The 23,167-nt window shown below is 39.7% G+C and overlaps 1 protein-coding gene across 1 annotated transcript in view; it reads right to left on the bottom strand.

Moving 5' to 3' along the window:
• Positions 1-6,532, bottom strand: part of dchs2 (dachsous cadherin-related 2) — a 30,996-nt gene extending 24,464 nt beyond the window's left edge. Inside the window, exons 1-4 of the mRNA XM_041983005.1 lie at positions 4,241-6,532; positions 2,188-2,379; positions 1,851-2,082; positions 623-859 (exon numbers count right to left, since the gene is read on the bottom strand). Of these exons, the coding sequence (XP_041838939.1) occupies positions 623-859; positions 1,851-2,082; positions 2,188-2,379; positions 4,241-5,980 (2,401 nt within the window). The 5' untranslated portion in view covers positions 5,981-6,532. The remainder of the gene's footprint in view (positions 1-622; positions 860-1,850; positions 2,083-2,187; positions 2,380-4,240) is intronic.
• Positions 6,533-23,167: the final 16,635 nt, after the last annotated feature.

Here is a 23,167-nt window from a genome sequence, read left to right as displayed (position 1 = left end):
GGAGCATGATGAAGCTTAAGGTGTAAAATCCAGGAAGCTTCCAAAAATGTTTGTTTCTTTTATTTTTATATCTAAGTTTAAAAAAAAAAACAGAAAGTGATCTACAGCACAAGCACACAGCAACAGTCTTTGTGGGAGGAAGTGATGAGAGCTTATCTCACTGCAGGTTTAAAGATTAAATAAACAACTATTGTAAATTTGTGTACCCATCACATTGCACTGGCAATATGGTTAGCTCTGATTATTTTTCTACCCAGATTTAGTTGAGCTAATCTCAGCATACAATGTCAAGTTTTAAAACTATTTGAGAACAAACTCTGAAATTTTCTACACAGTTAAAATAGTCAGAATAATCTTATTCGTCATTAAGCTGTTACCTAGTGGTGGGTTAGTCTCTAGTTTGTGTTGCTGAAGGTGTGAGTGCCTTGGATGTTGATAATGTGCAAGTAACTCATCACTTCACGCAGGAGCAGATTGCTGAGGATTTGTAGGAAGGGCAGTAAAACACTGCTTTTCTGCTTGATGTAGAATTACTCTTTCAGTAATCTGATTACTTTGTTACCAGTAACATACCTCTCTCATTCATTGTGTGCCATACAGATTTAGTCTGATGCACACTTACCTGTTGGGTTGCTGGCCACCACTGTTCCCACAGATGTCCCTGGTGGTGCACCTTCTGTTACTGTAAAACTGTAGCGTGACCTCTGGAACACAGCCGGAGCCTGAGCACTTTGTAAAACATTGACAGTGACCTCTGCAGGTCTGGCAGAGGTTAAGCCCTCCCCATCTTGTGCTATTATGAAGAGCTTCATGATGGCTGCGCCGAGGTGGGTCAGAGAGGAGTTCAGGAAGAGCATTCCTGCGGAAACCACTTCAAGTTAGGTTTACTTTAGATTGAGTTGCAGAAACACTTAAGTTATTCTTGTCATCTTGTTTATTCCTTGCTTTAATTAACCAGATAAAAACTAGGAAATCTGAAAGTCAATGTTAAATTCTTTATCCAGTCTCAGCTTTTGGAATGTGACAATTTCTTATTTTCTTCTGTTCATATTTCTTATTTGCTGTGTTGGCCAGTCTGTATACATGTAAACAATAACACAAACAATATTATTAAAAGGGTTCAAGCTGCACAAGAAAAGGAAAAATCTAAAATTTGTGTTAATCAAACTCACATCTGTATCAGAGCACATCACTAAAAATTTTAGGGTTTCTGTACTATGAATGATTTGCACTTTGAATTATTATTTGCTGCTATGAGAGCTGCTAAACTGTTTTTCACTGTTTTTATTACAATAAAGTCACTGCTACTACTTTTTACTGTGTTTGCAGTGGCAGATGGCCTGAAAATGGGGCTATTTTTTTCTTTGTAATGTACTTGGCAAGCTCAAGGACATCTGTCCCACTGCAAGTAGTATTTTAGTTTGCAACAGAACAATGGTGCAGGTATAGCAAAATCAACCACACGACATGATTAAAATATATTGTTTAAATTACTTATTTATTTTATTAATTGTCTTCTTTTTGTGAAACATTGAGGCTGTTCACAAATCCCATCTAACCCTCAGCCACATGGGGATCTACACCTTTCTGCTCCACCCCTGCTGAGCCATGACACTGCCAATCATATCATAGGGACTTACTGTTTATCCCTGAATACAGGGATTGCCACTTACACAAGTTACTTAAATTGTAATGAGTGGATCTGTGTGACAAAGGAAACATTTAGTTTTGACTATCTTTTTGACTATCAAATTTAAACATGACCCACTTGTACATGAAAATAAACTGTACTTATAATTTTTAAGTAATGGACTATTGAATTAACTTGACCTACTTTTTAATTTCCCCACCTGTGTTTTTGTCCAGTACAAATAAAGTGGACATGTCTCCAGGAAGAATGCTGTAGGTGACCAGTCCAAACCTGCCGGAGTCTCTGTCAGTAGCAATAACGTTGACAACTTCTGTGCCAGGCGGTGTGTGGCTGCTTATGCTCACAGTGTACTCTTCTGGGCTGAAGACTGGAATGTTATCATTCAAGTCTTCTATCTCAATGTGTACGTAGGTTTGGGCGCTAAGGCCTCCCTGAAGACATTAAAAGAATGTATTAAGAAACGGAAGGAAGAGACATAATCACAACTTCAATCATCTTGTGACCACATTGCAAATGGAAGAAAAAAGTCCACTCACTGGATCTTCAGCTTTGATCAGAATGTCATGGACAGTCTGTCCTACGTCTCGATCAATATCCTGAGAGACACACAGCTTTCCTGTGTATGCCTGGATTTGGAAGAGCGGATGTTTGTCCACTCTATCAAAGTCATCAGACAGAGAGTAGTGCAGTGTACCAAACTCAGGGCTATCGGCGTCTGTGGCAACAACCTGAAACATAGACAATTATAGGTAGCAAGGTGAGAAAAAAAGATCCAGCATACAACAGATAGGTGCAAATGTTATTTTATGAAAGAATATAAATATGGATTATTACATTCAGGTGTGACTATTTACTGTTTTTGTTAGTCTGGTCTAACTGATGAGTGTGTAAAATATTGAAACAAATGGGGTCCAAGCATTTATTTGCAAATACCAGATCAGTGCAAGATGGTCACAATGGTCATGCCCATCCCAACACATCATGATTCTTTTTTTATCTTTTTTTGTTTTTTTGGTCTGTTGCATTCTTTTCACTCTTTCACTGGGGGATTTTCCTAAGTAGTTTACTTAAAGAGGATTCTTGGACTTGTGTCTCAGATTATACATAAAATGTATAACTGCTGCTCTAACTGTCAGCTTTTGTATTTCCTCTATGTGGAAACTACAAGTCATCATAAAAACTTTTCTGTTACAGAAGGTCAACATCATAAAAACATAAAAGGAGGACAATCACGTCAGTAGAGAACAAAAGACAACAAATGTCAGAGTAGAAACCAGCCTGAGATCTGACAGAGTTTCTTTCTTTCATCTCAGACTGCGGCCGTGACAAGAGACACATTTTACAGACAGAGCGCTCACTCTCCGGCCATAAAAGTGATATCACCTCTGAGTGGATGAACTCTGATCTACAGAAGTTTCAGCGACATGGCCTGATTAGAGTTATACTTTGGCACGCCCATCAAATACAGAACCACAATGATCTCTGACAATACATGTGTAAGTACATAACTGTAAAACATCACTCCAAGAAGGTTTTGTCGTCACTCTTCATCCTGTTTCTTCTTCCCCTTCTGATTCTCATGTATTAGCATTTATCACAACTGACTTCGTCACATTAAAAGATCCTAGGGGCCTAATCCTGATGCAAAACAACACACACTTCATAATCAGCCTGACAACACTGTCATAATATATAACATATGATAATTGTTCTAATATTCTTATATTTCTTATGTTTACAAAAAATGTTCTGCTACATAAAGCTTGTGTTGTAATGGACTCACACTTGTGCCAGGCTGCCGGAGGGTGGCACCAAGCGTCACATCTGTCATATGAAGGACTGAGCTGAACTGAAAAGGGTGCATGTTGTGTGTGTTTAGGAGAAACACTAATGCCTTTGTGCCAACAGACTGAGGTCTACTTTTGTCTGATGAGACATTAAACAGTCACAGCAAGTCAAAGAGGACACGGTCTGATGTCCACAGCTTTTTCTTCTAAAAGTAAAGCTGATATATAAGTCAGAAGACAGTGAAAGCAAAAATCAAACTTTGTGCAAACGTACAGTACTTCAGGTTTCCACTATTAGCGACATATTTCTTATATTCACCAGTGAGTAGTTAGTGTACAGTAAGAGCTGAGGCCTGCAGTGTGTAAGCAGTGTGTTATTAGTCATGCTTTAAAGTCAAACTTTCCACTGGACCGTGAGTGAATATTAGAGTCTACTCTTTCAAAATGCAACATATACAAGTACAATTTTTCCTGCTTCTCTGCAGTTTTCAGTACTTTTTGTCAGTTAGTTTATGTCTAATTACTTAGCCAAATCTCATGAAATTTGAGTAAGAGGTTGAACATGGGTAAAGGAAGATTTGTGATTTTAATCTAGATCACTTTTCTTGAAAATTTGCAAGAAAGGGCTTTTGGTAAAAAAGTATTGTGCTTTCTCTCTCCAAGTACACCTCTTACTTAGGGAAGACTATCTTAAGCTTAATGCATTTTTTCAAGCAGACAGCTGTCTTATCATACCACCACATGAGAAAAAATTATGTAGAACTGTCAGTTAACCTTTGATGCTAAATTGTCTCTAACATACTTGTAAAAAGCAGCTTCCAACATCGCTGTGCTCTGGTATGGACACGTTATACAGCTGCTGCTGGAACACTGGCTCGTTGTCATTGACATCCTCCACCAGCACCGTGACTGTAGCTGTTGATGACAGAGCTGGTTCCCCTCCATCTGTCGCCACCACCAGGAACCAAACCTCTGCCTGCATCTCTCTGTCGAGCGCTGCTGTTGTGGTGACCAGGCCTGACTCTGGGTCAATGCTGATCAGGCTGTCCTGGTTGGACTTCAGGATGGTGTATCTGATGTCTGAGTTGATGCCTTCATCTGCGTCCTGGGCCTGAATCTGTAAGAGGGAACTCCCCTGAGGAACATCCTCTGTAATGCTGGTCATATACACATCCCTTTCAAAGACTGGATGGCAATCATTTGTATCCGACACCTTCAGGAGGAAGACCGTCTCGCTACTCAGAGGAGGACTCCCAAAATCTGATGCTTTCACCTTCAACTCATACAGGTCCTTCTCTTCCCTGTCGAGCTCAGAGTTAACACACAAGGCATATAGAAAATCATCTGTTTGCTTTAGAGTAAACTTTCCATCCCCTCCCTCAAGTGTTACAGTGATCCTCTCATCCTCGAGGTCTGGATCTGACACTGAAATTCGGGCAACATAGTCTCCAATAGTTCCTGCTTCTGAGACCACTGGGTCTCCCGTCTCACTGAGAAACAGCACATTGATGGTGGGACTGTTATCATTGATATTAAGCACCTTGACACCCACAAAAGTGCTGGTGAATTCAGGTTGAGCACCATTATCTCTTGCACTGATGATGAGCTCATGAAACGGGTGAATCTCAAAATCAAGAGGCTTGTTGAGATAAACCAACCCAGTGGTTTCATTAATGGAAAAAACTTCATAAGGGTCACTCTGTCGCCTGTTGATCTCATAGAAGATTCTGCCATTTTCACCCTGGTCACGATCAGTGGCATGCACCTGAGACACGACAGATCTGACAGGAGCATCTTCACGCACTGAGGCATGGTATTCAGTCTGGTTGAACACAGGAGGGTTGTCGTTTTCATCCAGAATGTGGATGCTCACCTGCAGGGTCCCTGTCCTGGCTGGGATCCCACCATCAAAAGCTTCAATTGTCAAGAAGTAGAAGTCCTGTGTTTCTCTGTCTAGTTTGCTGCTAAGGATAAGATCCAGGCTGAGGTGGTTCTCACTGCGATAATCCAGATGGAAAAACTCACCTTCCTCACCCTTTATGATCCTGTATCCCTGAGTACCAAACTCCCCCTCATCCCGATCTTTTGCACCTTCAAGCTGAAACCGACTCCCCAGTGGGCTTAATTCAGATATTTCCAAATCCACTTTCTCAGAGGGAAACACAGGTGCGTTGTCGTTCACGTCTTCCACATTTATTCTCACTTTTATCATCTCCCCTGTGAGAGTGGCTGCCACAAATTCATACTTATCTCTGCTCTCTCTGTCCAGGATCACGGCCGTGGAGATGATGCCGGTGTCCGCGTCTATCTCCAAATCTCTGAAAACATATGAGTCTCTGCTCTCCGAGATGAAGAATCCCGTGCTAGGTCTGCTTAATACGGCTCCAAGATCTCCAACGATGGTTTTGGCAGGTAGACCCTCTTTAACAGACAGCGTCATGTTGAAAACCTGTCCAAGAGCCTGCGCGAAAAGCAGCGCCAGGACGAGCGTCTGAAAGAGTGAAGTTGAGGCGTCATAGCGACCCATACCTCCTCTACACATGGCTTTGGCTTTTGTTCAGTAAAAACTGGATTAAGGCTACATTTTTCTTCTCGAAGTCACAAGCCTCACTCGAGTTTTAAAGCAATTCTTAAAGCAAAAACTGGCAAATGAATCGTGCATCTTTGCGCGCAGAAAAGCAGACTGCAGTTACTCTCCATCACAGTATTAGAATCACTTGTTGAGCGATTATAAAGAGAGTAGAAGCCAAACACACTGTTGCACAAATCCCCCTGTAGTTCCACACACAACACAACGCTTCCAAGTGTCCAGCAGTTTACCAAGTGCGCGGCGCGCGCGTTGAACGCTCCTCCTCGCAGCCCGCACACCCACCCGGCTCCATCTGTGGCCACGGTAGCTTAATTAGGGCGAGAGATTACCTGACAGGTGGCTTCATATCTCTGACCTGCTGAAGATCAACATGAGCTGGAGAGCTGGGGGATATTGTCTAAAATTATTAAGTGAGATAGCACAATTTGCCTCGTACTCGATCAAATTAAGATAAAGCAGAATAATAAAACAGTAAATATTTAATTTGTTAACAGCTTATAAATCATTAAAGGGGCGCCCTCTAGTGAAAGAAAAGGAAAATGTCTAAAATATATATACTATATAAAATAACTTTAGAGTTTGATCAGTTTTTGGCACAGAAACAAATAGAAAATTAATTTCTGGAAGGGAAAAATATATTTAAAGTATAAGAAGTAAAATTAATATGAATATAGGGGCGTTGCTAGATAAAGGGCTCTACTGGGGCACAGACTGTGCCGGACATTAAGTTCGTGTAAGACTTTAGTTCCCTCTATCACGATTCTTGCTCAGGCTGGGTCAAATGCTGTAGTCCCTCCGATGATGATGATCCTCATCACTTCACTGGCAATGTCCCATTCATCCTAAGTAAATCAAATATAGGTAAATAAATGTCAATATTTTAAGTCCATCCATCTTCTATACCTGCTGCATCCCATCAAACTATATTTACTCACGCTTGTGCCTAAAAGCACTTTAGTATCAAAGTTAACCTTACATGTCTTTTGAGTGTGGGAGGATGCAAGAGCACCCAGAGAAAACCCAAGTAGGGACAAGGATTATATGCAAACTCCATTAGAAAGGCTTTAACCCATGTTTTAAGTCTCTGTCTCTATACACATACATACATACATACATACATGTATATATATATACTGTATATAAGTCTGTACCTACCAAGTGCTCTTTGAAGAGAGCTTCCACTTTTTCTTTGAGGTATGCCACTAACGAATGAATAGTGGCCCTTACTCCTCCTCTCCACCGAATCATCCTGTAAAGACGAAAACCAAAACACATAATTTAGAGGGACATAGAACTCAGTGAACAAGATTTTACAAACTATCACCTACAAACACAAAAAAACTATTTATTTACACTCTTGTTACCAAACACATTATGAAATATAAATTGTGTTTTTGACCAACATTCAAACAGGTGATATTTGCTATACAGCAGAGAAAAGAACTGTTCAATCACATTATCACTTTGTAGAAAAATTAAATTCCCTTCTTTAAATTTAATATTCCATGTTACATTTGCTTTTACCTCTAGTAGCATGTTCCTAATGTGCTGAATTTTCACTTTTGTAGCTCCTCCTTTTACAGAAACCAGGGACATTATTTTTGGGGAGTACAGGTCCAGTTTTGCCATGAATGTTGTCTCCAAGTTAACGGCGGTGATCCTTCTGATTTCTTCGTTAATCTGTAGAAAAATAAACCAAATACAAAGGGTACCATGTGTTAACACAGAAAGATAACTTCTATGCCATGAACCATGAACTATTTTTTAAAATGGAATTTACCTGAGTTGCATTAAAAAGAGCAGGCCATCTGTCTTTACGCTTATATTGACTAAGCAGATAGAAAATAAAGAAAATTCTCAATATACAATTCTTGTGCTTTTCTTGTCACAAAAACTAAGAGCCATTTTAATAACATATAAAATGGAGAGGGGGTTGTCACAAAAATGGTGGTCTGATTTGAGCCACAACTACATCAGTGGTCCAGACCAAAGACCACTACAAAACCACTGTGTAATGAGTGGTCCGTACCACTGGGAGGCATGAGTGGTCTGTGCTACTAAGGGGAGATTAAATCGGTGATCGCTTCCAGTAAGTGATGCAAAAAGACCAGCATGTAGTAGTTCATTTGGTTGTAGGCCTACTTGGAATTCTGGTGGTGCAAGCATTCTGTGGCACTTTTAAAATTTCATTACACCAACCACCTAGTCAACACGATATAGGAAAACCATGGCTAAAGGTAAGCAGGCCACTTTTACATTCTATATTCAGACTATTTTTAAAATTCCGAATAGGAGGCTGACACCTGGGCATTTTTATAGATACAGTTTTCTGAAGATTGTAAGCTTGTAATACAAAGAGGACAGAGAGCTGTCCCTACTGAAAAACCACACCAAAGGCAACTCAGCATCATATGAAGAATGTTCATTTAAAAGACTCCATTTTCTTCAGTGTCAAAGGCATTGGCAAGTCCAGTCTTACATGAGTGGTGGTGGTTGGAGCAGAATTAAAAACTATAGAGATGGGCTTTCAGCTCTGTGATGATGGGTCACTCCTAGTGGCACAGACCACTCAATACACTGTGGCCTGCTGTAGTCCTTGGTAGGTAACACTGATTTAGATGCCTCCCAGTGGCACGGACCACTCATTACACAGTGGTCTTTTTAATGGTCCTTGGTCTGGACCATCGATGTAGTCGTGGCTCAGAACAGACCAGCATTTTCGTGACAACCCCTGCTGAAGAATTTGATATTGATCTATTGACAGCTCTGCTGAGTGCTGCTTGAGACTAATGTCACTTTCTGTGCCTCAGGTATAAAAACGATCCAGCCATCGATGTGCTGCTGCTGACCACCCATGTAGTTTTTTAGCTGTTGTAGTAAGATTTAATCCACATTGATTCTGTAGCATTCGGGACTCATTCTTTAGATCAGTCTTTAATCATGTAATTTAGCTGCTTCTCTTTGTGTGTTTTCCTTGGAAATGGGTGCTGAATGTGTACGGCCTAATCACATGAGGCACACTGGAAGAGAAGATAATGGGGCTGCAGAAGTTCATGTGCATTGCCAACACTCATCAACTAGGAGAACACCAGCCTGCAGAGCATGGGCACAGACCAGATCCTCAACCTCCTCCCTCTTGACAAGGTGGTTTTATTTGATCAACAGTTATTTCTCTTTATCATTGTCATGTAGAAACTTACCACTCTCTCTTAAACAGAGTGGTTTGCTCTGCTCACAGGACAATAGGCTGAGACCTACCAGTCCTGGAGGACATTTACAAATCTAGACTTGTAACAAAAGCTCTACAGATCATCAATGATTCCTCTGGACACCCTGCTACAGAAATGTTCGATCTGCTGCCCTCAGGGAAACGATATTGCACTATTAAATGCACTACATCTTGTCATACTAAAAGTTTTTTTTCCACAAGCTGTCATGACTTTAAAAAATGTAATTTGAAATACCACAGACATGCACCTTACTTTTTTAGTTACCTCTTTTACTGCTATTTTATTTATACAGTGTTTTTATTGTTTGTTAGTATTTATGCATTTTAGGATATGTCCATGTGTTGTATATTTTAGGCTTGTGTTTCGTATGTTTTGTCTGTTTAAATGTTGACAGTGCATTTTGATCTCTTTGCAACTGTTTTTCAGTGTGTTTTTTTAAAATGCAAATGGCAAATAAACTGAAGTGAACTGATGTTGGGATGCCTCAAAGTTAAAAGTCATAATGGGACCTTTATCCCTGTGTTCTGGCTTATATGCAATTAAAATAATGCTGGTTTTATTGTGATTTGAGAATCTATAAGAAAATTTATTTGGACATAAGCAAGAAAAAGGGAAATAAAATAAAACCAAAAACATAACCAAAAAATAACAAATAATAATCAAAATGTCCTTGTTTAAAAGGAGTGGGAGAAGCCAACACTTTATTTATATAATCAATAAATCTATATGGCGTGCAGTACCTTGGTTGATATTTGGGGTTTGATAAAAAGCAGAGGTAAATGCATGTTTTAACATTTTTATGCAGAATTAACTCTGTTCATCCAGTAGGCTCAAACTCTCTCTCACAAGAGTTTGTTATTCAGCCAACTGGTCAAATTCTCCTGGTAATACACTCCAACTGTGCACATGACCCACAGTGACCGTTTTAAAGTGATCAATCCACAGCAGCTTTTCAGAACATAGCAGTTTGTTTCAGCCAACTGGTCAAATTCTCCACAAAGCCCAGTATGATGCCGGATTTGTGGGGAGGTGGAAACTAAAAGTGGAGGCAGTTCCAACAATTTAAGGTCATGAGCCTGATCCACAAACAGCAAGTGAAACTGTTTCTGATGTGACCGAGTGAAAATGCAGCTGTTTATGCTTTACGCTAAATACACAAACAGCCTTTTGTCTGCTTCTGCATCCTTTACGTACATATTTTAATCTGTTTTCAGAGAGATAGCAGATGCTACCCAGATGCAGCAAACCACCACCGTCTACCACGCTGCCTCTTTGTACGTCTCTTTCTCAGAATGTATCATGTTCTCTTCCACCGTCGCCATGTTTACTGTTGTCAGTATTCAGAACTCGGAGATGAACTCTGAACCCTGCACTCCCCTCTAGTGGATGTATTACCTAACAATCATGTGGATGTATTATCTAATTATCACTGCCCACATTGGAGTATGTGGACAGTGATGTTTGACAACATTTGACACAGATGTACACATTTACGGACACAGCGGAAACATAAAGAAGGCTTAACAGTTCTTACTGATGTATTTGCAATAGAGTATTCAACCACTCAGAAACACGGAGTTGCTTACCAGCCTTCACACGCTGAATGTATTCTGCAGCCATGCAGCAGACTTCCTGAAATTTGACCACTTTGGTCCCCTTAGAATGACAGGTGGAAGCAAGCTCTGATCTTCCATGAGCAAATACAAACTGCAGGAGTCTGTAGATCTTTATGTTGTTTAATATAATAGGAGATCCTGCCTGTTTGCATTTCCAAAGGTACACCCTTCTTCACGTGTGTTGTGCTGCCATACCTGTGGAATATATACCTTATGTTGAACCTCTTTTTCGTAAATGTAAAAATAAGGGTAATAAAGGCGAGCAGCCGTCAGGCCTCCATGAAATCTGTGCTGGACAGCCTGGGAGAGTTGTTGGACCAGCAGCAATAAAACATGGCGTAAAACCTGGACAGTTTCATGCACTCCCTACAGTAACACTGTATGGGACGTTCTACTAGGAATGGTGTATGAGGTGTTTTAAATTGGAATGATGTAAATTTCGACATCTGGGATATTTATTTTGACAAGTAAGAGTTGAATTATCAGAAAACCCACATTGAACTAGCTGTCAGACAAGTTAAATAGTGGAGAACTAGTAAAATCCTTTTTAAAGATATAAAGTAAGTGGAGTCAAACTAAATAGAAACACCAACAGAGTTTACTGTTTCAGCTGTGGCTGGGGTTTAGCTTAATAAATTTAAATGACCTATCTTCACTGTCGACAGGATCATAATAGCTATACATATTACAAGTTAGGGGAGACCGGGGCTTGTTGTCACACTTTTAACACTCATATATTTCTTGGAATCAATACATCATCTAAAATAAAAATGTGTACCAGATGAAAGACCAATGTCTCAGGTATAGATTTTGTATTCATGTTATTTTCATATCTTTTGTCAGTGCAGAGTTATAGGCAATCAAATGAAGAGTGTGAGCATGTGACATATTGCCCCACCATGAGGTAAGTTGTCTCACTATATGGGGTAAGATGTCCCACTGTATTTTGCAACTAATAAAACCAGGACATAATTATTATTATGATTATTATATTATTCTTTTTTACTTGAAACTGAACATTGAAGTCAGGCACAGTGTTTATAATTGATTGTGAAGAGGTCATTTAACATGGCCAATGAACAAACATTAACACAAAATAAAATGCAACATGCACTAGATTAAAGTCCAGACTGCAGGCAGAATGCCTGTTTAACTTTTCTTAAACTATTCACTAGTCAGACTCATCCGAATCACAGTTCTTGCATTATAAACTGATTTGACAGGGGTGCATTTTTCATGGGCCCATCCTTTGCATATTATGAACTGCACCAAGATTTCTCCTGGGTGGCTGTTTCCAAATGGCTCTACACAGACCAGACACAGGGACTCATCTTCTTCTGACGACGAGTCATCTCTTCTTTTTGTACCCATCGTCTTTTTTTCCTCCTGTGCTTTTCTTGTTTGGTATTTTGGATTTGGTTGCCTTGCATTTCTTTTTTAATAGACTTTTTTCCCCCTCTTGTACCTGCTTTTCCGCTTCAAGTGCCTCCTTCACTGGTGTGTCGGTGAGAATAGCAGTTTTTCTCTTTTTCCTCAGAGACAAAGTTAACATGCTTTTTAAGTGGCCAGTGTAATCTGTGTAGAGCGCTGGGAATTGTGGAAATCCAGCGTGACTCCGCGAGCCACGTCATCCGCATTTAATTCAATATACAAGTTACAAACACCTCCATCCACTATGTAATTGCTCTACAACTGATTTATCACCATGAGTTCTTTGTCATGTTTATATTTTGTACTGAAATGCTTCATTCAATAATGAGAGAGAGAGAGGGAGAGAGAGAGAGAGAAATTAAGGACCCGAAAAAAAACAAAAAAACAAAAAAACAAACAAAAACACCTCCATCCACTGTCCCAGCAGAGGGTCACGGAGTTTGCGCAGGCTTGTTTGAAACGTCGATGATGTCACTACAACCTTCGCTGCTGCTGCCAGGGGAGACCCCGACTTGTGGGCGTGGCTTATCGAACACTGTTCCGCGGATACCAAGATGACGTATCAAAGGCTGCCTTCCAAAAGCCCCTTTATCTAAATTCCCTTCCAACCTCAGTTCAGTTTGATAGAAATTTTCAGAGCAGACACTGGATCGTGATTTTGATTAATCCCTTCCTTATCGAGACACCATCGTCTTAGACAACCGAAAGACAGAATTCATTGGTCCTCAGATTGTTATTAGTTTCTGGTTTTGGGGAAATAGTCCATTTCCCTCAGAACTAATTCATCTGAACCCCTTTAACAACAGACATGTCATCCACAGTCTGTTGGAATAGTGAGGCAGCCGCTCCAGACATCAGCTCAAAACCTGAATGTTCTTCACTGCATCCCAGGGATGCCACCCAAACTCTGTTGGGATATTGAGCCAGTTGCTCCAGACACTAGCAAAAAAAAAAAACCAAAATGTGTGACCATGATGAAGAAACTTTCTTTGGAAAAAAATACATCATATGGTGATCCCGATGCAGTTTAAACTCACAGAGACCTTCACAACTTGCCATCAGAAAGCTCACAGCTTTTTGAGAAAATCTGGGCAGAGGTTCGAGGACAGGAGTTTAATCTCTCACCAAAAAGGTTGGACAATCTGTACAAAACCATCTTTAAGAAGATTTGTCTTAAATCTTTCTCTAAGTTATTTTGTGACAAGTTACAGCGTTGCATTTATTTTGTTTATAGGTGATTTAAATTTGGTAAAAGTTAGAATGTGCTGGGCTAGTTTAGTGTGATCATAATTGTACATAAAGCTTTCTTAGATTATTGGAGCTGCTTCACTTTTGTTAACCATAGATTAGCAGGCCAGTGTTTTGTTCACCACTTTGATTATTGGTTTTGTGTCAACTGGCTGTTTTTGAGTTAGACCTTAGCCGTTTTATTTTGTTTTTTCTTTGAGCAGCTTCGCTAACCCCAGCACTCATCATTGCCACCCTTTTGTTTGTAATCTATTTTCCCCTCAAAACAAACTATTTGCTTCTGTTATTAACATCTGTCCACAGTTCTGTTCTTTTGTTACGCCTTCTCATACCCCTGTAGTGGGTTGTAACATTAATTAATTACTTTATTTAGCCTATCGACTCTTTTGAAGGTTTGAGAATCTTCATAAGACTATCTTTAAGAAGATTTGTCTTAAATTTTTCTCTATGTTATTTTGTGGACAAGTACAGTCATTTTGTTTAGTTAATTCAAATTTGGTAAAAGTTAGAATGTGCTGGGCTAGTTTAGTGTGATCATAATTGTACATAAAACTTTCTTAGATTATTGGAGCTGCTTCACTTTTGTTAACCATAGATTAGCAGGCCAGTGTTTTGTTCACCACTTTGATTATTGGTTTTGTTTCAACTGGCTGTTTTTGAGTTAGACCTTAGCCGTTTTATTTTGTTTTTTCTTTGAGCAGCTTCGCTAACCCCAGCACTCGTCATTACCACCCTTTTGTTTGTTCTCTATTTTTCCCTCAAAACAAACTATTTGCTTCTGTTATTAACATCTGTCCACAGTTTCGTTCTTTTGTTACGCCTTCTCATACCCCTGTAGTGGGTTGTAACATTAATTAATTAGTTTATTTAGCTTATCAACTCTTTTGAAGGTTTGAGAATCTTCACAAGACAATCTTTAAGACGATTTGTCTTAAACTGCTCTCTATGTTATTTTGTGAACAGTTACAGTTATTTTGTTTAGTTAATTTAAATTTGGTAAAAGTTAGAATGTGCTGGGCTAGTTTAGTGTGATCATAATTGTACATAAAACTTTCTTAGATTATTGGAGCTGCTTCACTTTTGTTAACCATAGATTAGCAGGCCAGTGTTTTGTTCACCACTTTTGATTAGTCTTGATTTTGTTTCAACTGGCTGTTTTTGAGTTAGACCTTAGCCGTTTTATTTTGTTTTTTCTTTGAGCAGCTTCGCTAACCCCAGCACTCGTTATTGCCACCCTTTTGTTTGTTCTCTATTTTCCTCTCAAAACAAACAATTTTCTTCCGTTGTTAACATCTGTCCACAGTTCTTTTCTATTGTTATGCCTTCTCATACCAGATGGTTATGAAATTGCTGTTGGGTTCGTCCTGAAAAACCTCATTAACCAGGCTGTTTCTAAATCAGAGACAGGATCAACTCCTAAACAGCTTTAGAAAACCTTCACATGGCTTTTCCACAAAATCTGGTCCGAGCTTGAAGGCCACCATTTTGATCTCTCTCTGGAAAGTCTTGATATGCTTCACAAGACCATTTTCAAGGCTTTCTACAGGAAAATTATGGCTCAGAGTAAATTAGTCGTCATTTGACTGAATTCAAAGCTCCCAGACGGTGACAGATACATTGTCTCCTGCTTTAAGACGGCCTTGTTGAAAACCTCAAAGGCACCTGCCATCACCAGGTTTTCATCATTTGGTGGCAAATCTAAGATCTAGCCATGTGTAGAAACAGAGTAGATGAAAACAAACATATAAACCCTGACCTCAGCTGGAAGAGATGAACTTTGGTCCAAGTAAACATCAGGAGAGGAACCAGCTGCTGACTTTGTGGATGCCCAGACAGGTCAGCTCATTTTTTCTCAAGGACCAGGATTTTGCTCCAGCAGAGAAAGAAAGACATCAAAAAATGGTTCGTTGGTTTTCTTACAGACTGACTAAATCCTGATCCATGAAGCTGATTATCTTTCAGTAGATCCTCAGCATCTGAAAAGCCAGGTCAGGGAGCCGTGTCGGACCATCTGGGCTGAAGTGGAGGGATATAACTTTAAGATCCCCAAGAGCATGGATCCACTCCCCAAGCACGCGTTCCTTCAGCTGTGCAAGAGCAACTTGATTGGCAGGGATAAGGTCTTGCTTCTGGTCTTTTCAGGCAGCATAGTGGAGAAGGACCAGTTGGTCTGCTCCTTCAAATCCAGACTACTGGAATCACTGGGCGACCTTCCACTATCAAAAGTCCATTTTAATATTTAGGACCACTTGTCTTGACTGTTAAGTTAATTTAAATTTGGTAAAAGTTAGAATGTGCTGGGCTAGTTTAGTGTGATCATAATTGTACATAAAGCTTTCTTAGATTATTGGAGCTGCTTCACTTTTGTTAACCATAGATTAGCAGGCCAGTGTTTTGTTCAACACTTTGATTATTGGTTTTGTTTCAACTGGCTGTTTTTGAGTTAGACCTTAGCCGTTTTATTTTGTTTTTTCTTTGAGCAGCTTCGCTAACCCCAGCACTCATCATTACCACCCTTTTGTTTGTTCTCTATTTTCCCCTCAAAACAAACTATTTGCTTCTGTTATTAACATCTGTCCACAGTTCTGTTCTTTGTTTACGCCTTCTCATACCCCTGTAGTGGGTCGTAACATTAATTAATTAGTTTATTTAGCTTATCAACTCTTTTCAAGGTTGGAGAATCTTCATAAGACTATCTTTAAGAAGATTTGTCTTAAATTTTTCTCTAAGTTATTTTGTGGACAGTTACAGTCATTTTGTTTAGTTAATTTAAATTTGGTAAAAGTTAGAATGTGCTGGGCTAGTTTAGTGTGATCATAATTGTACATAAAACTTTCTTAGATTATTGGAGCTGCTTCACTTTTTTTAACCATAGATTAGCAGGCCAGTGTTTTGTTCACCACTTTAATTATTGGTTTTGTTTCAACTGGCTGTTTTTGAGTTAGACCTTAGCTGTTTTATTTTGTTTTTTCTTTGAGCAGCTTCGCTAACCCCAGCACTCATCATTACCACCCTTTTGTTTGTTCTCTATTTTCCCCTCAAAACAAACTATTTGCTTCTGTTATTAACATCTGTCCACAGTTCTGTTCTTTTGTTACGCCTTCTCATACCCCTGTAGTGGGTCGTAACATTAATTAATTAGTTAATTTAGCTTATCAACTCTTTTCAAGGTTGGAGAATCTTCACAAGACTATCTTTAAGGAAATTTGTCTTAAACTGCTTTCTATGTTATTTTGTGGACAGTTACAGTTATTTTGTTTAGTTAATGTAAATTTGGTAAAAGTTAGAATGTGCTGGGCTAGTTTAGTGTGATCATAATTGTACATAAAGCTTTCTTAGATTATTGGAGCTGCTTCACTTTTGTTAACCATAGATTAGCAGGCCAGTGTTTTGTTCACCACTTTTGATTATTGGTTTTGTTTCAACTGGCTGGTTTTGAGTTAGACCTTAGCCGTTTTATTTTGTTTTTTCTTTGAGCAGCTTCGCTAACCCCAGCACTCATCATTACCACCCTTTTGTGTGTTCGCTATTTTCCCCTCAAAACAAACTACTTGCTTCTGTTATTAACATCTGTCCACAGTTCTGTTCTTTTGTTACGCCTTCTCATACCCCTGTAGTGGGTTGTAACATTAATTAATTAGTTTATTTAGCCTATTGACTCTTTTCAAGGTTTGAGAATCTTCACAAGACTATCTTTAAGAAGATTTGTCTTAAATTTTTCTCTAAGTTATTTTGTTGACAGTTACAGTTATTTTGTTTAGTTAATTTAAATTTGGTAAAAGTTAGAATGTGCTGGGCTAGTTTAGTGTGATCATAATTGTACATAAAGCTTTCTTAGATTATTGGAGCTGCTTCACTTTTGTTGACCATAGATTAGCAGGCCAGTGTTTTGTTCAACACTCAACACATTATTGGTTTTGTTTCAACTGGCTGTTTTTGAGTTAGACCTTAGCCGTTTTATTTTGTTTTTTCTTTGAGCAGCTTCGCTAACCCCAGCACTCGTTATTGCCACCCTTTTGTTTGTTCTCTATTTTCCTCTCAAAACAAACAATTTTCTTCCGTTGTTAACATCTGTCCACAGTTCTTTTCTATTGTTATGCCTTCTCATACCAGATGGTTATGAAATTGCTGTTGGGTTCGTCCTGAAAAACCTCATTAACCAGGCTGTTTCTAAATCAGAGACAGGATCAACTCCTAAACAGCTTTAGAAAACCTTCACATGGCTTTTTCCACAAAATCTGGTCCGAGCTTGAAGGCCACCATTTTGATCTCTCTCTGGAAAGTCTTGATATGCTTCACAAGACCATTTTCAAGGCTTTCTACAGGAAAATTATGGCTCAGAGTAAATTAGTCGTCATTTGACTGAATTCAAAGCTCCCAGACGGTGACAGATACATTGTCTCCTGCTTTAAGACGGCCTTGTTGAAAACCTCAAAGGCACCTGCCATCACCAGGTTTTCATCATTTGGTGGCAAATCTAAGATCTAGCCATGTGTAGAAACAGAGTGGATGAAAACAAACATATAAACCCTGACCTCAGCTGGAATAGATGGACTTTGGTCCAAGTAAACATCAGGAGAGGAACCAGCTGCTGACTTTGTGGATGCCCAGACAGGTCAGCTCATTTTTTCTCAAGGACCAGGATTTTGCTCCAGCAGAGAAAGAAAGACATCAAAAAATGGTTCGTTGGTTTGTTTACAGACTGACTAAAATCCTGATCAATGACACTGATTATCTTTCAGTAGCTCCTCAGCATCTGAAAAGCCAGGTCAGGGAGCCGTGTCGGACCATCTGGGCTGAAGTGGAGGGATATAACTTTAAGATCCCCCAGAGCATGGATCCACTCCCCAAGCACGCGTTCCTTCAGCTGTGCAAGAGCAACTTGATTGGCAGGGATAAGGTCTTGCTTCTGGTCTTTTCAGGCAGCATAGTGGAGAAGGACCAGTTGGTCTGCTCCTTCAAATCCAGACTACTGGAATCACTGGGCGACCTTCAACCATCAAAAGTCCATTTTAATATTTAGGACCACTCGTCTTGACTGTTAAGTTAATTTAAATTTGGTAAAAGTTAGAATGTGCTGGGCTAGTTTAGTGTGATCATAATTGTACATAAAGCTTTCTTAGATTATTGGAGCTGCTTCACTTTTGTTAACCATAGATTAGCAGGTCAGTGTTTTGTTCACCACTTTGATTATTGGTTTTGTTTCAACTGGCTGTTTTTGAGTTAGACCTTAGCCGTTTTATTTTGTTTTTTCTTTGAGCAGCTTCGCTAACCCCAGCACTCATCATTGCCACCCTTTTGTTTGTTCTCTATTTTCCCCTCAAAACAAACTATTTCCCTCCGCTATTAATATCCGTCCACAGTTCTTTTCCTTTGTTACACCTTCTCATACCCCTGTAGTGGGTTGTAATAATAATTAATTAGTTTATTTAGCTTATCAACCGTTGTCAAGGTTTGAGAATCTTAACAAGACTATCTTTAAGAAGATTTGTCCTAAATTTTTGTCTAAGTTATTTTCTGGACAGTTACAGTTATTTTGTTTAGTTAATGTAAATTTGGTAAAAGTTAGAATGTGCTGGGCTAGTTTAGTGTGACCATAATTTTACATAAAGCTTTCTTAGATTATTGGAGCTGCTTCACTTTTGTTAACCACAGATTAGCAGGCCAGTGTTTTGTTCACCACTTTGATTATTGGTTTTGTTTCAACTGGCTGGTTTTGAGTTAGACCTTAGCCGTTTTATTTTGTTTTTTCTTTGAGCAGCTTCGCTAACCCCAGCACTCATCATTACCACCCTTTTGTTTGTTCTCTATTTTCCCCTCAAAACAAACTATTTGCTTCTGTTATTAACATCTGTCCACAGTTTCGTCCTTTTGTTACGCCCTCTCATACCCCTGTAGTGGGTTGTAACATTAATTAATTAGTTTATTTAGCTTATCAACTCTTTTCAAGGTTTGAGAATCTTCACAAGACTATCTTTAAGAAGATTTGTCTTAAATTTTTCTCTAAGTTATTTTGTGGAAAGTTACAGTTATTTTGTTTAGTTAATTTAAATTTGGTAAAAGTTAGAATGTGCTGGGCTAGTTTAGTGTGATCATAATTGTACATAAAGCTTTCTTAGATTATTGGAGCTGCTTCACTTTTGTTAACCATAGATTAGCAGGCCAGTGTTTTGTTCACCACTTTGATTATTGGTTTTGTTTCAACTGGCTGGTTTTGAGTTAGACCTTAGCCGTTTTATTTTGTTTTTTCTTTGAGCAGCTTCGCTAACCCCAGCACTCGTTATTGCCACCCTTTTGTTTGTTCTCTATTTTCCTCTCAAAACAAACAATTTTCTTGCGTTGTTAACATCTGTCCACAGTTCTTTTCTATTTTTATGCCTTCTCATACCAGATGGTTATGAAATTGCTGTTGGGTTCGTCCTGAAAAACCTCATTAACCAGGCTGTTTCTAAATCAGAGACAGGATCAACTCCTAAACAGCTTTAGAAAACCTTCACATGGCTTTTCAACAAAATCTGGTCCGAGCTTGAAGGCCACCATTTTGATCTCTCTCTGGAAAGTCTTGATATGCTTCACAAGACCATTTTCAAGGCTTTCTACAGGAAAATTATGGCTCAGAGTAAATTAGTCGTCATTTGACTGAATTCAAAGCTCCCAGACGGTGACAGATACATTGTCTCCTGCTTTAAGACGGCCTTGTTGAAAACCTCAAAGGCACCTGCCATCACCAGGTTTTCATCATTTGGTGGCAAATCTAAGATCTAGCCATGTGTAGAAACAGAGTAGATGAAAACAAACATATAAACCCTGACCTCAGCTGGAAGAGATGAACTTTGGTCCAAGTAAACATCAGGAGAGGAACCAGCTGCTGACTTTGTGGATGCCCAGACAGGTCAGCTCATTTTTTCTCAAGGACCAGGATTTTGCTCCAGCAGAGAAAGAAAGACATCAAAAAATGGTTCGTTGGTTTGTTTACAGACTGACTAAAATCCTGATCCATGACACTGATTATCTTTCAGTAGCTCCTCAGCATCTGAAAAGCCAGGTCAGGGAGCCGTGTCGGACCATCTGGGCTGAAGTGGAGGGATATAATTTTAAGATCCCCCAGAGCATGGATCCACTCCCCAAGCACGCGTTCCTTCAGCTGTGCAAGAGCAACTTGATTGGCAGGGATAAGGTCTTGCTTCTGGTCTTTTCAGGCAGCATAGTGGAGAAGGACCAGTTGGTCTGCTCCTTCAAATCCAGACTACTGGAATCACTGGGCGACCTTCAACCATCAAAAGTCCATTTTAATATTTAGGACCACTCGTCTTGACTGTTAAGTTAATTTAAATTTGGTAAAAGTTAGAATGTGCTGGGCTAGTTTAGTGTGATCATAATTGTACATAAAGCTTTCTTAGATTATTGGAGCTGCTTCACTTTTGTTAACCATAGATTAGCAGGCCAGTGTTTTGTTCACCACTTTTGATTATTGGTTTTGTTTCAACTGGCTGGTTTTGAGTTAGACCTTAGCCGTTTTATTTTGTTTTTTCTTTGAGCAGCTTCGCTAACCCCAGCACTCATCATTACCACCCTTTTGTGTGTTCGCTATTTTCCCCTCAAAACAAACTACTTGCTTCTGTTATTAACATCTGTCCACAGTTCTGTTCTTTTGTTGCGCCTTCTCATACGCCTGTAGTGGGTCGTAACATTAATTAGTTTATTTAGCTTTAGTGAGTTATATTTTTAAATTTAGAATGAATTGCTTATTTTTTAATGTCTATTTAAATGATTTTTTTAAAATAAAAAACTAAACTACAAAAAATGAAATGTGTTTGATTCTCTTTTTTATATGTTCATGATGTTTTTATTAATCCATCTGTCTATATGTTTAAGAATATTTGAGATTTTCTGATATTTCTTCAAAATGTTTTTTCTGGTATATAAAAAATCACATTCTTGAATCTCTGGAAGTGGAAACTCAAAACACAAAAGTGACATAGCTTGTTTTAGTAAGGATGATGTTTACAGTCTTTAAGATCGGAATAATGTAACTTTAGATGTTGGGAATATTCTGACCAGGAAGAACTGAATTATCTCAATTACCTTTTCTATCAAGCTAATATATATTAACGGGAACACTCAAGGTTTTTAAAGCTCATATATGAAGCTTAATTCTTAGTAGAACAATGTACATTTTGTGTATCTTAAAATTTAGTTTCTCTAACCAAGAACATGATTGAGGATACCTTTAATTACAATACTGACCAGCAAAAATATTTTAAATATAGGAATAAAATATGACAGCTGTCTTACAAAGGATGTACCGAGGGGGTTGTGCTTTGAATAAATAAATAACAATAACAACAAATAACAATGGCCTGTCATACTGGTTGCATCTTTAATTATGACTGACTCTGTTAAAACATACATCATACACACATATATAATGGCAGGGATCACTGATATAGTCTCTCCCTAGTAGCACAGACCACTCATGCCTCCCAGTGGCATGGACCACTCATTACACAGTGGTCTTTGTAGTGGTCCTTGGTCTGGACCACTGATGTATTCGTGGCTCAGATCAGACCACCATTTTTGTGACAACCCCCTCTCCATTTTGTGTGTGAGTATGAGTGTGGGGTTATATGGGGTGCAGATTGGAGTAGGTGGGGAGTGGGGGGGTTCCCGGGGTGCGCGGCTGGAATATCGGGGTGTGTGCTGGCCTACGCCGGGTGGCTGTCTGGGCCCTGGGCCCTTCGCTTGACCTGTGCCCCGGGACCGTGGGGGGCTCTTGTTGGGGCTCTCCTCTGTCGCCCCTCAGGTGGGGCTGGAGTCGTCTTCGTGGTGGGGTGGCTTGGGTTGGTGCTCCGGGTCTGCTGCTGAGGGCCCGGGCCTCTGGCCCTGGTCTGCCTCTGGTCGCATTTGCATGATCTCACTCACCACTCTTCATCACTGATCACTCCTTATTCCTCATGCTCTGCATGCTGACACAGTCACTGAGTTGTCCAGTGGGTTTTTATACTAAGTGTGGGAGAGCGAAGGCTTTCCTGCTGTTTAATTTTACTGGATCAGAAGATGAGGGCCTGCAGGAGATTTGGCTTCTCTGTGTTCCATTTCTTTCGAGCCTGAAGGCTGGGGAGGTAGAACCTGATGAAGTGTTGATGATTTTTGCTCTTGTGGTGTACGGTACAAGAAACCCAAGTGGGTCGTACTGGCTGGCTAACACCTTGTAGATAGACCGCATAGTGGGTTTCTCTGCTTCCACAGCTCGGGATTTGTAAGATAGGGTGTCAGCTTGGCACTGCCATTGAAGGCCTAGAGCTGTCTCTTGTTGGTCTGACTGACCTTGGGAAATCCACTTCTCAGTACTATCTAAACTTGCCTCTGCAGGAATGTGACGGATGGTATCAGGGTGGTTACTTGCCCATTGTCTCAGCTTGAACCCGCCTTGGGCCAGGAGGGACTGTAGTTGGTCGAGCCGGGCTTTAGCGTCTGCTTCAGAGGCGACACTTTGTAGACAATTGTCTACGTAAAAGTACTTCAGCACTGATTCCCTGACTGGATCTTCAGGCTGGGTGTGGTCCAGAATGTGTTTCTGGAGTGCGTACGTTGCACAGCTGCTAGTTGTTCCG

The sequence above is a fragment of the Melanotaenia boesemani genome, chromosome 4, assembly GCF_017639745.1.
Source record: "Melanotaenia boesemani isolate fMelBoe1 chromosome 4, fMelBoe1.pri, whole genome shotgun sequence".
Taxonomy (NCBI): Eukaryota; Metazoa; Chordata; class Actinopteri; order Atheriniformes; family Melanotaeniidae; genus Melanotaenia; species Melanotaenia boesemani.
The sequence above is the reverse complement of the archived record's forward strand: the minus strand, read 5'-3'. Positions and strand labels throughout refer to the sequence as shown.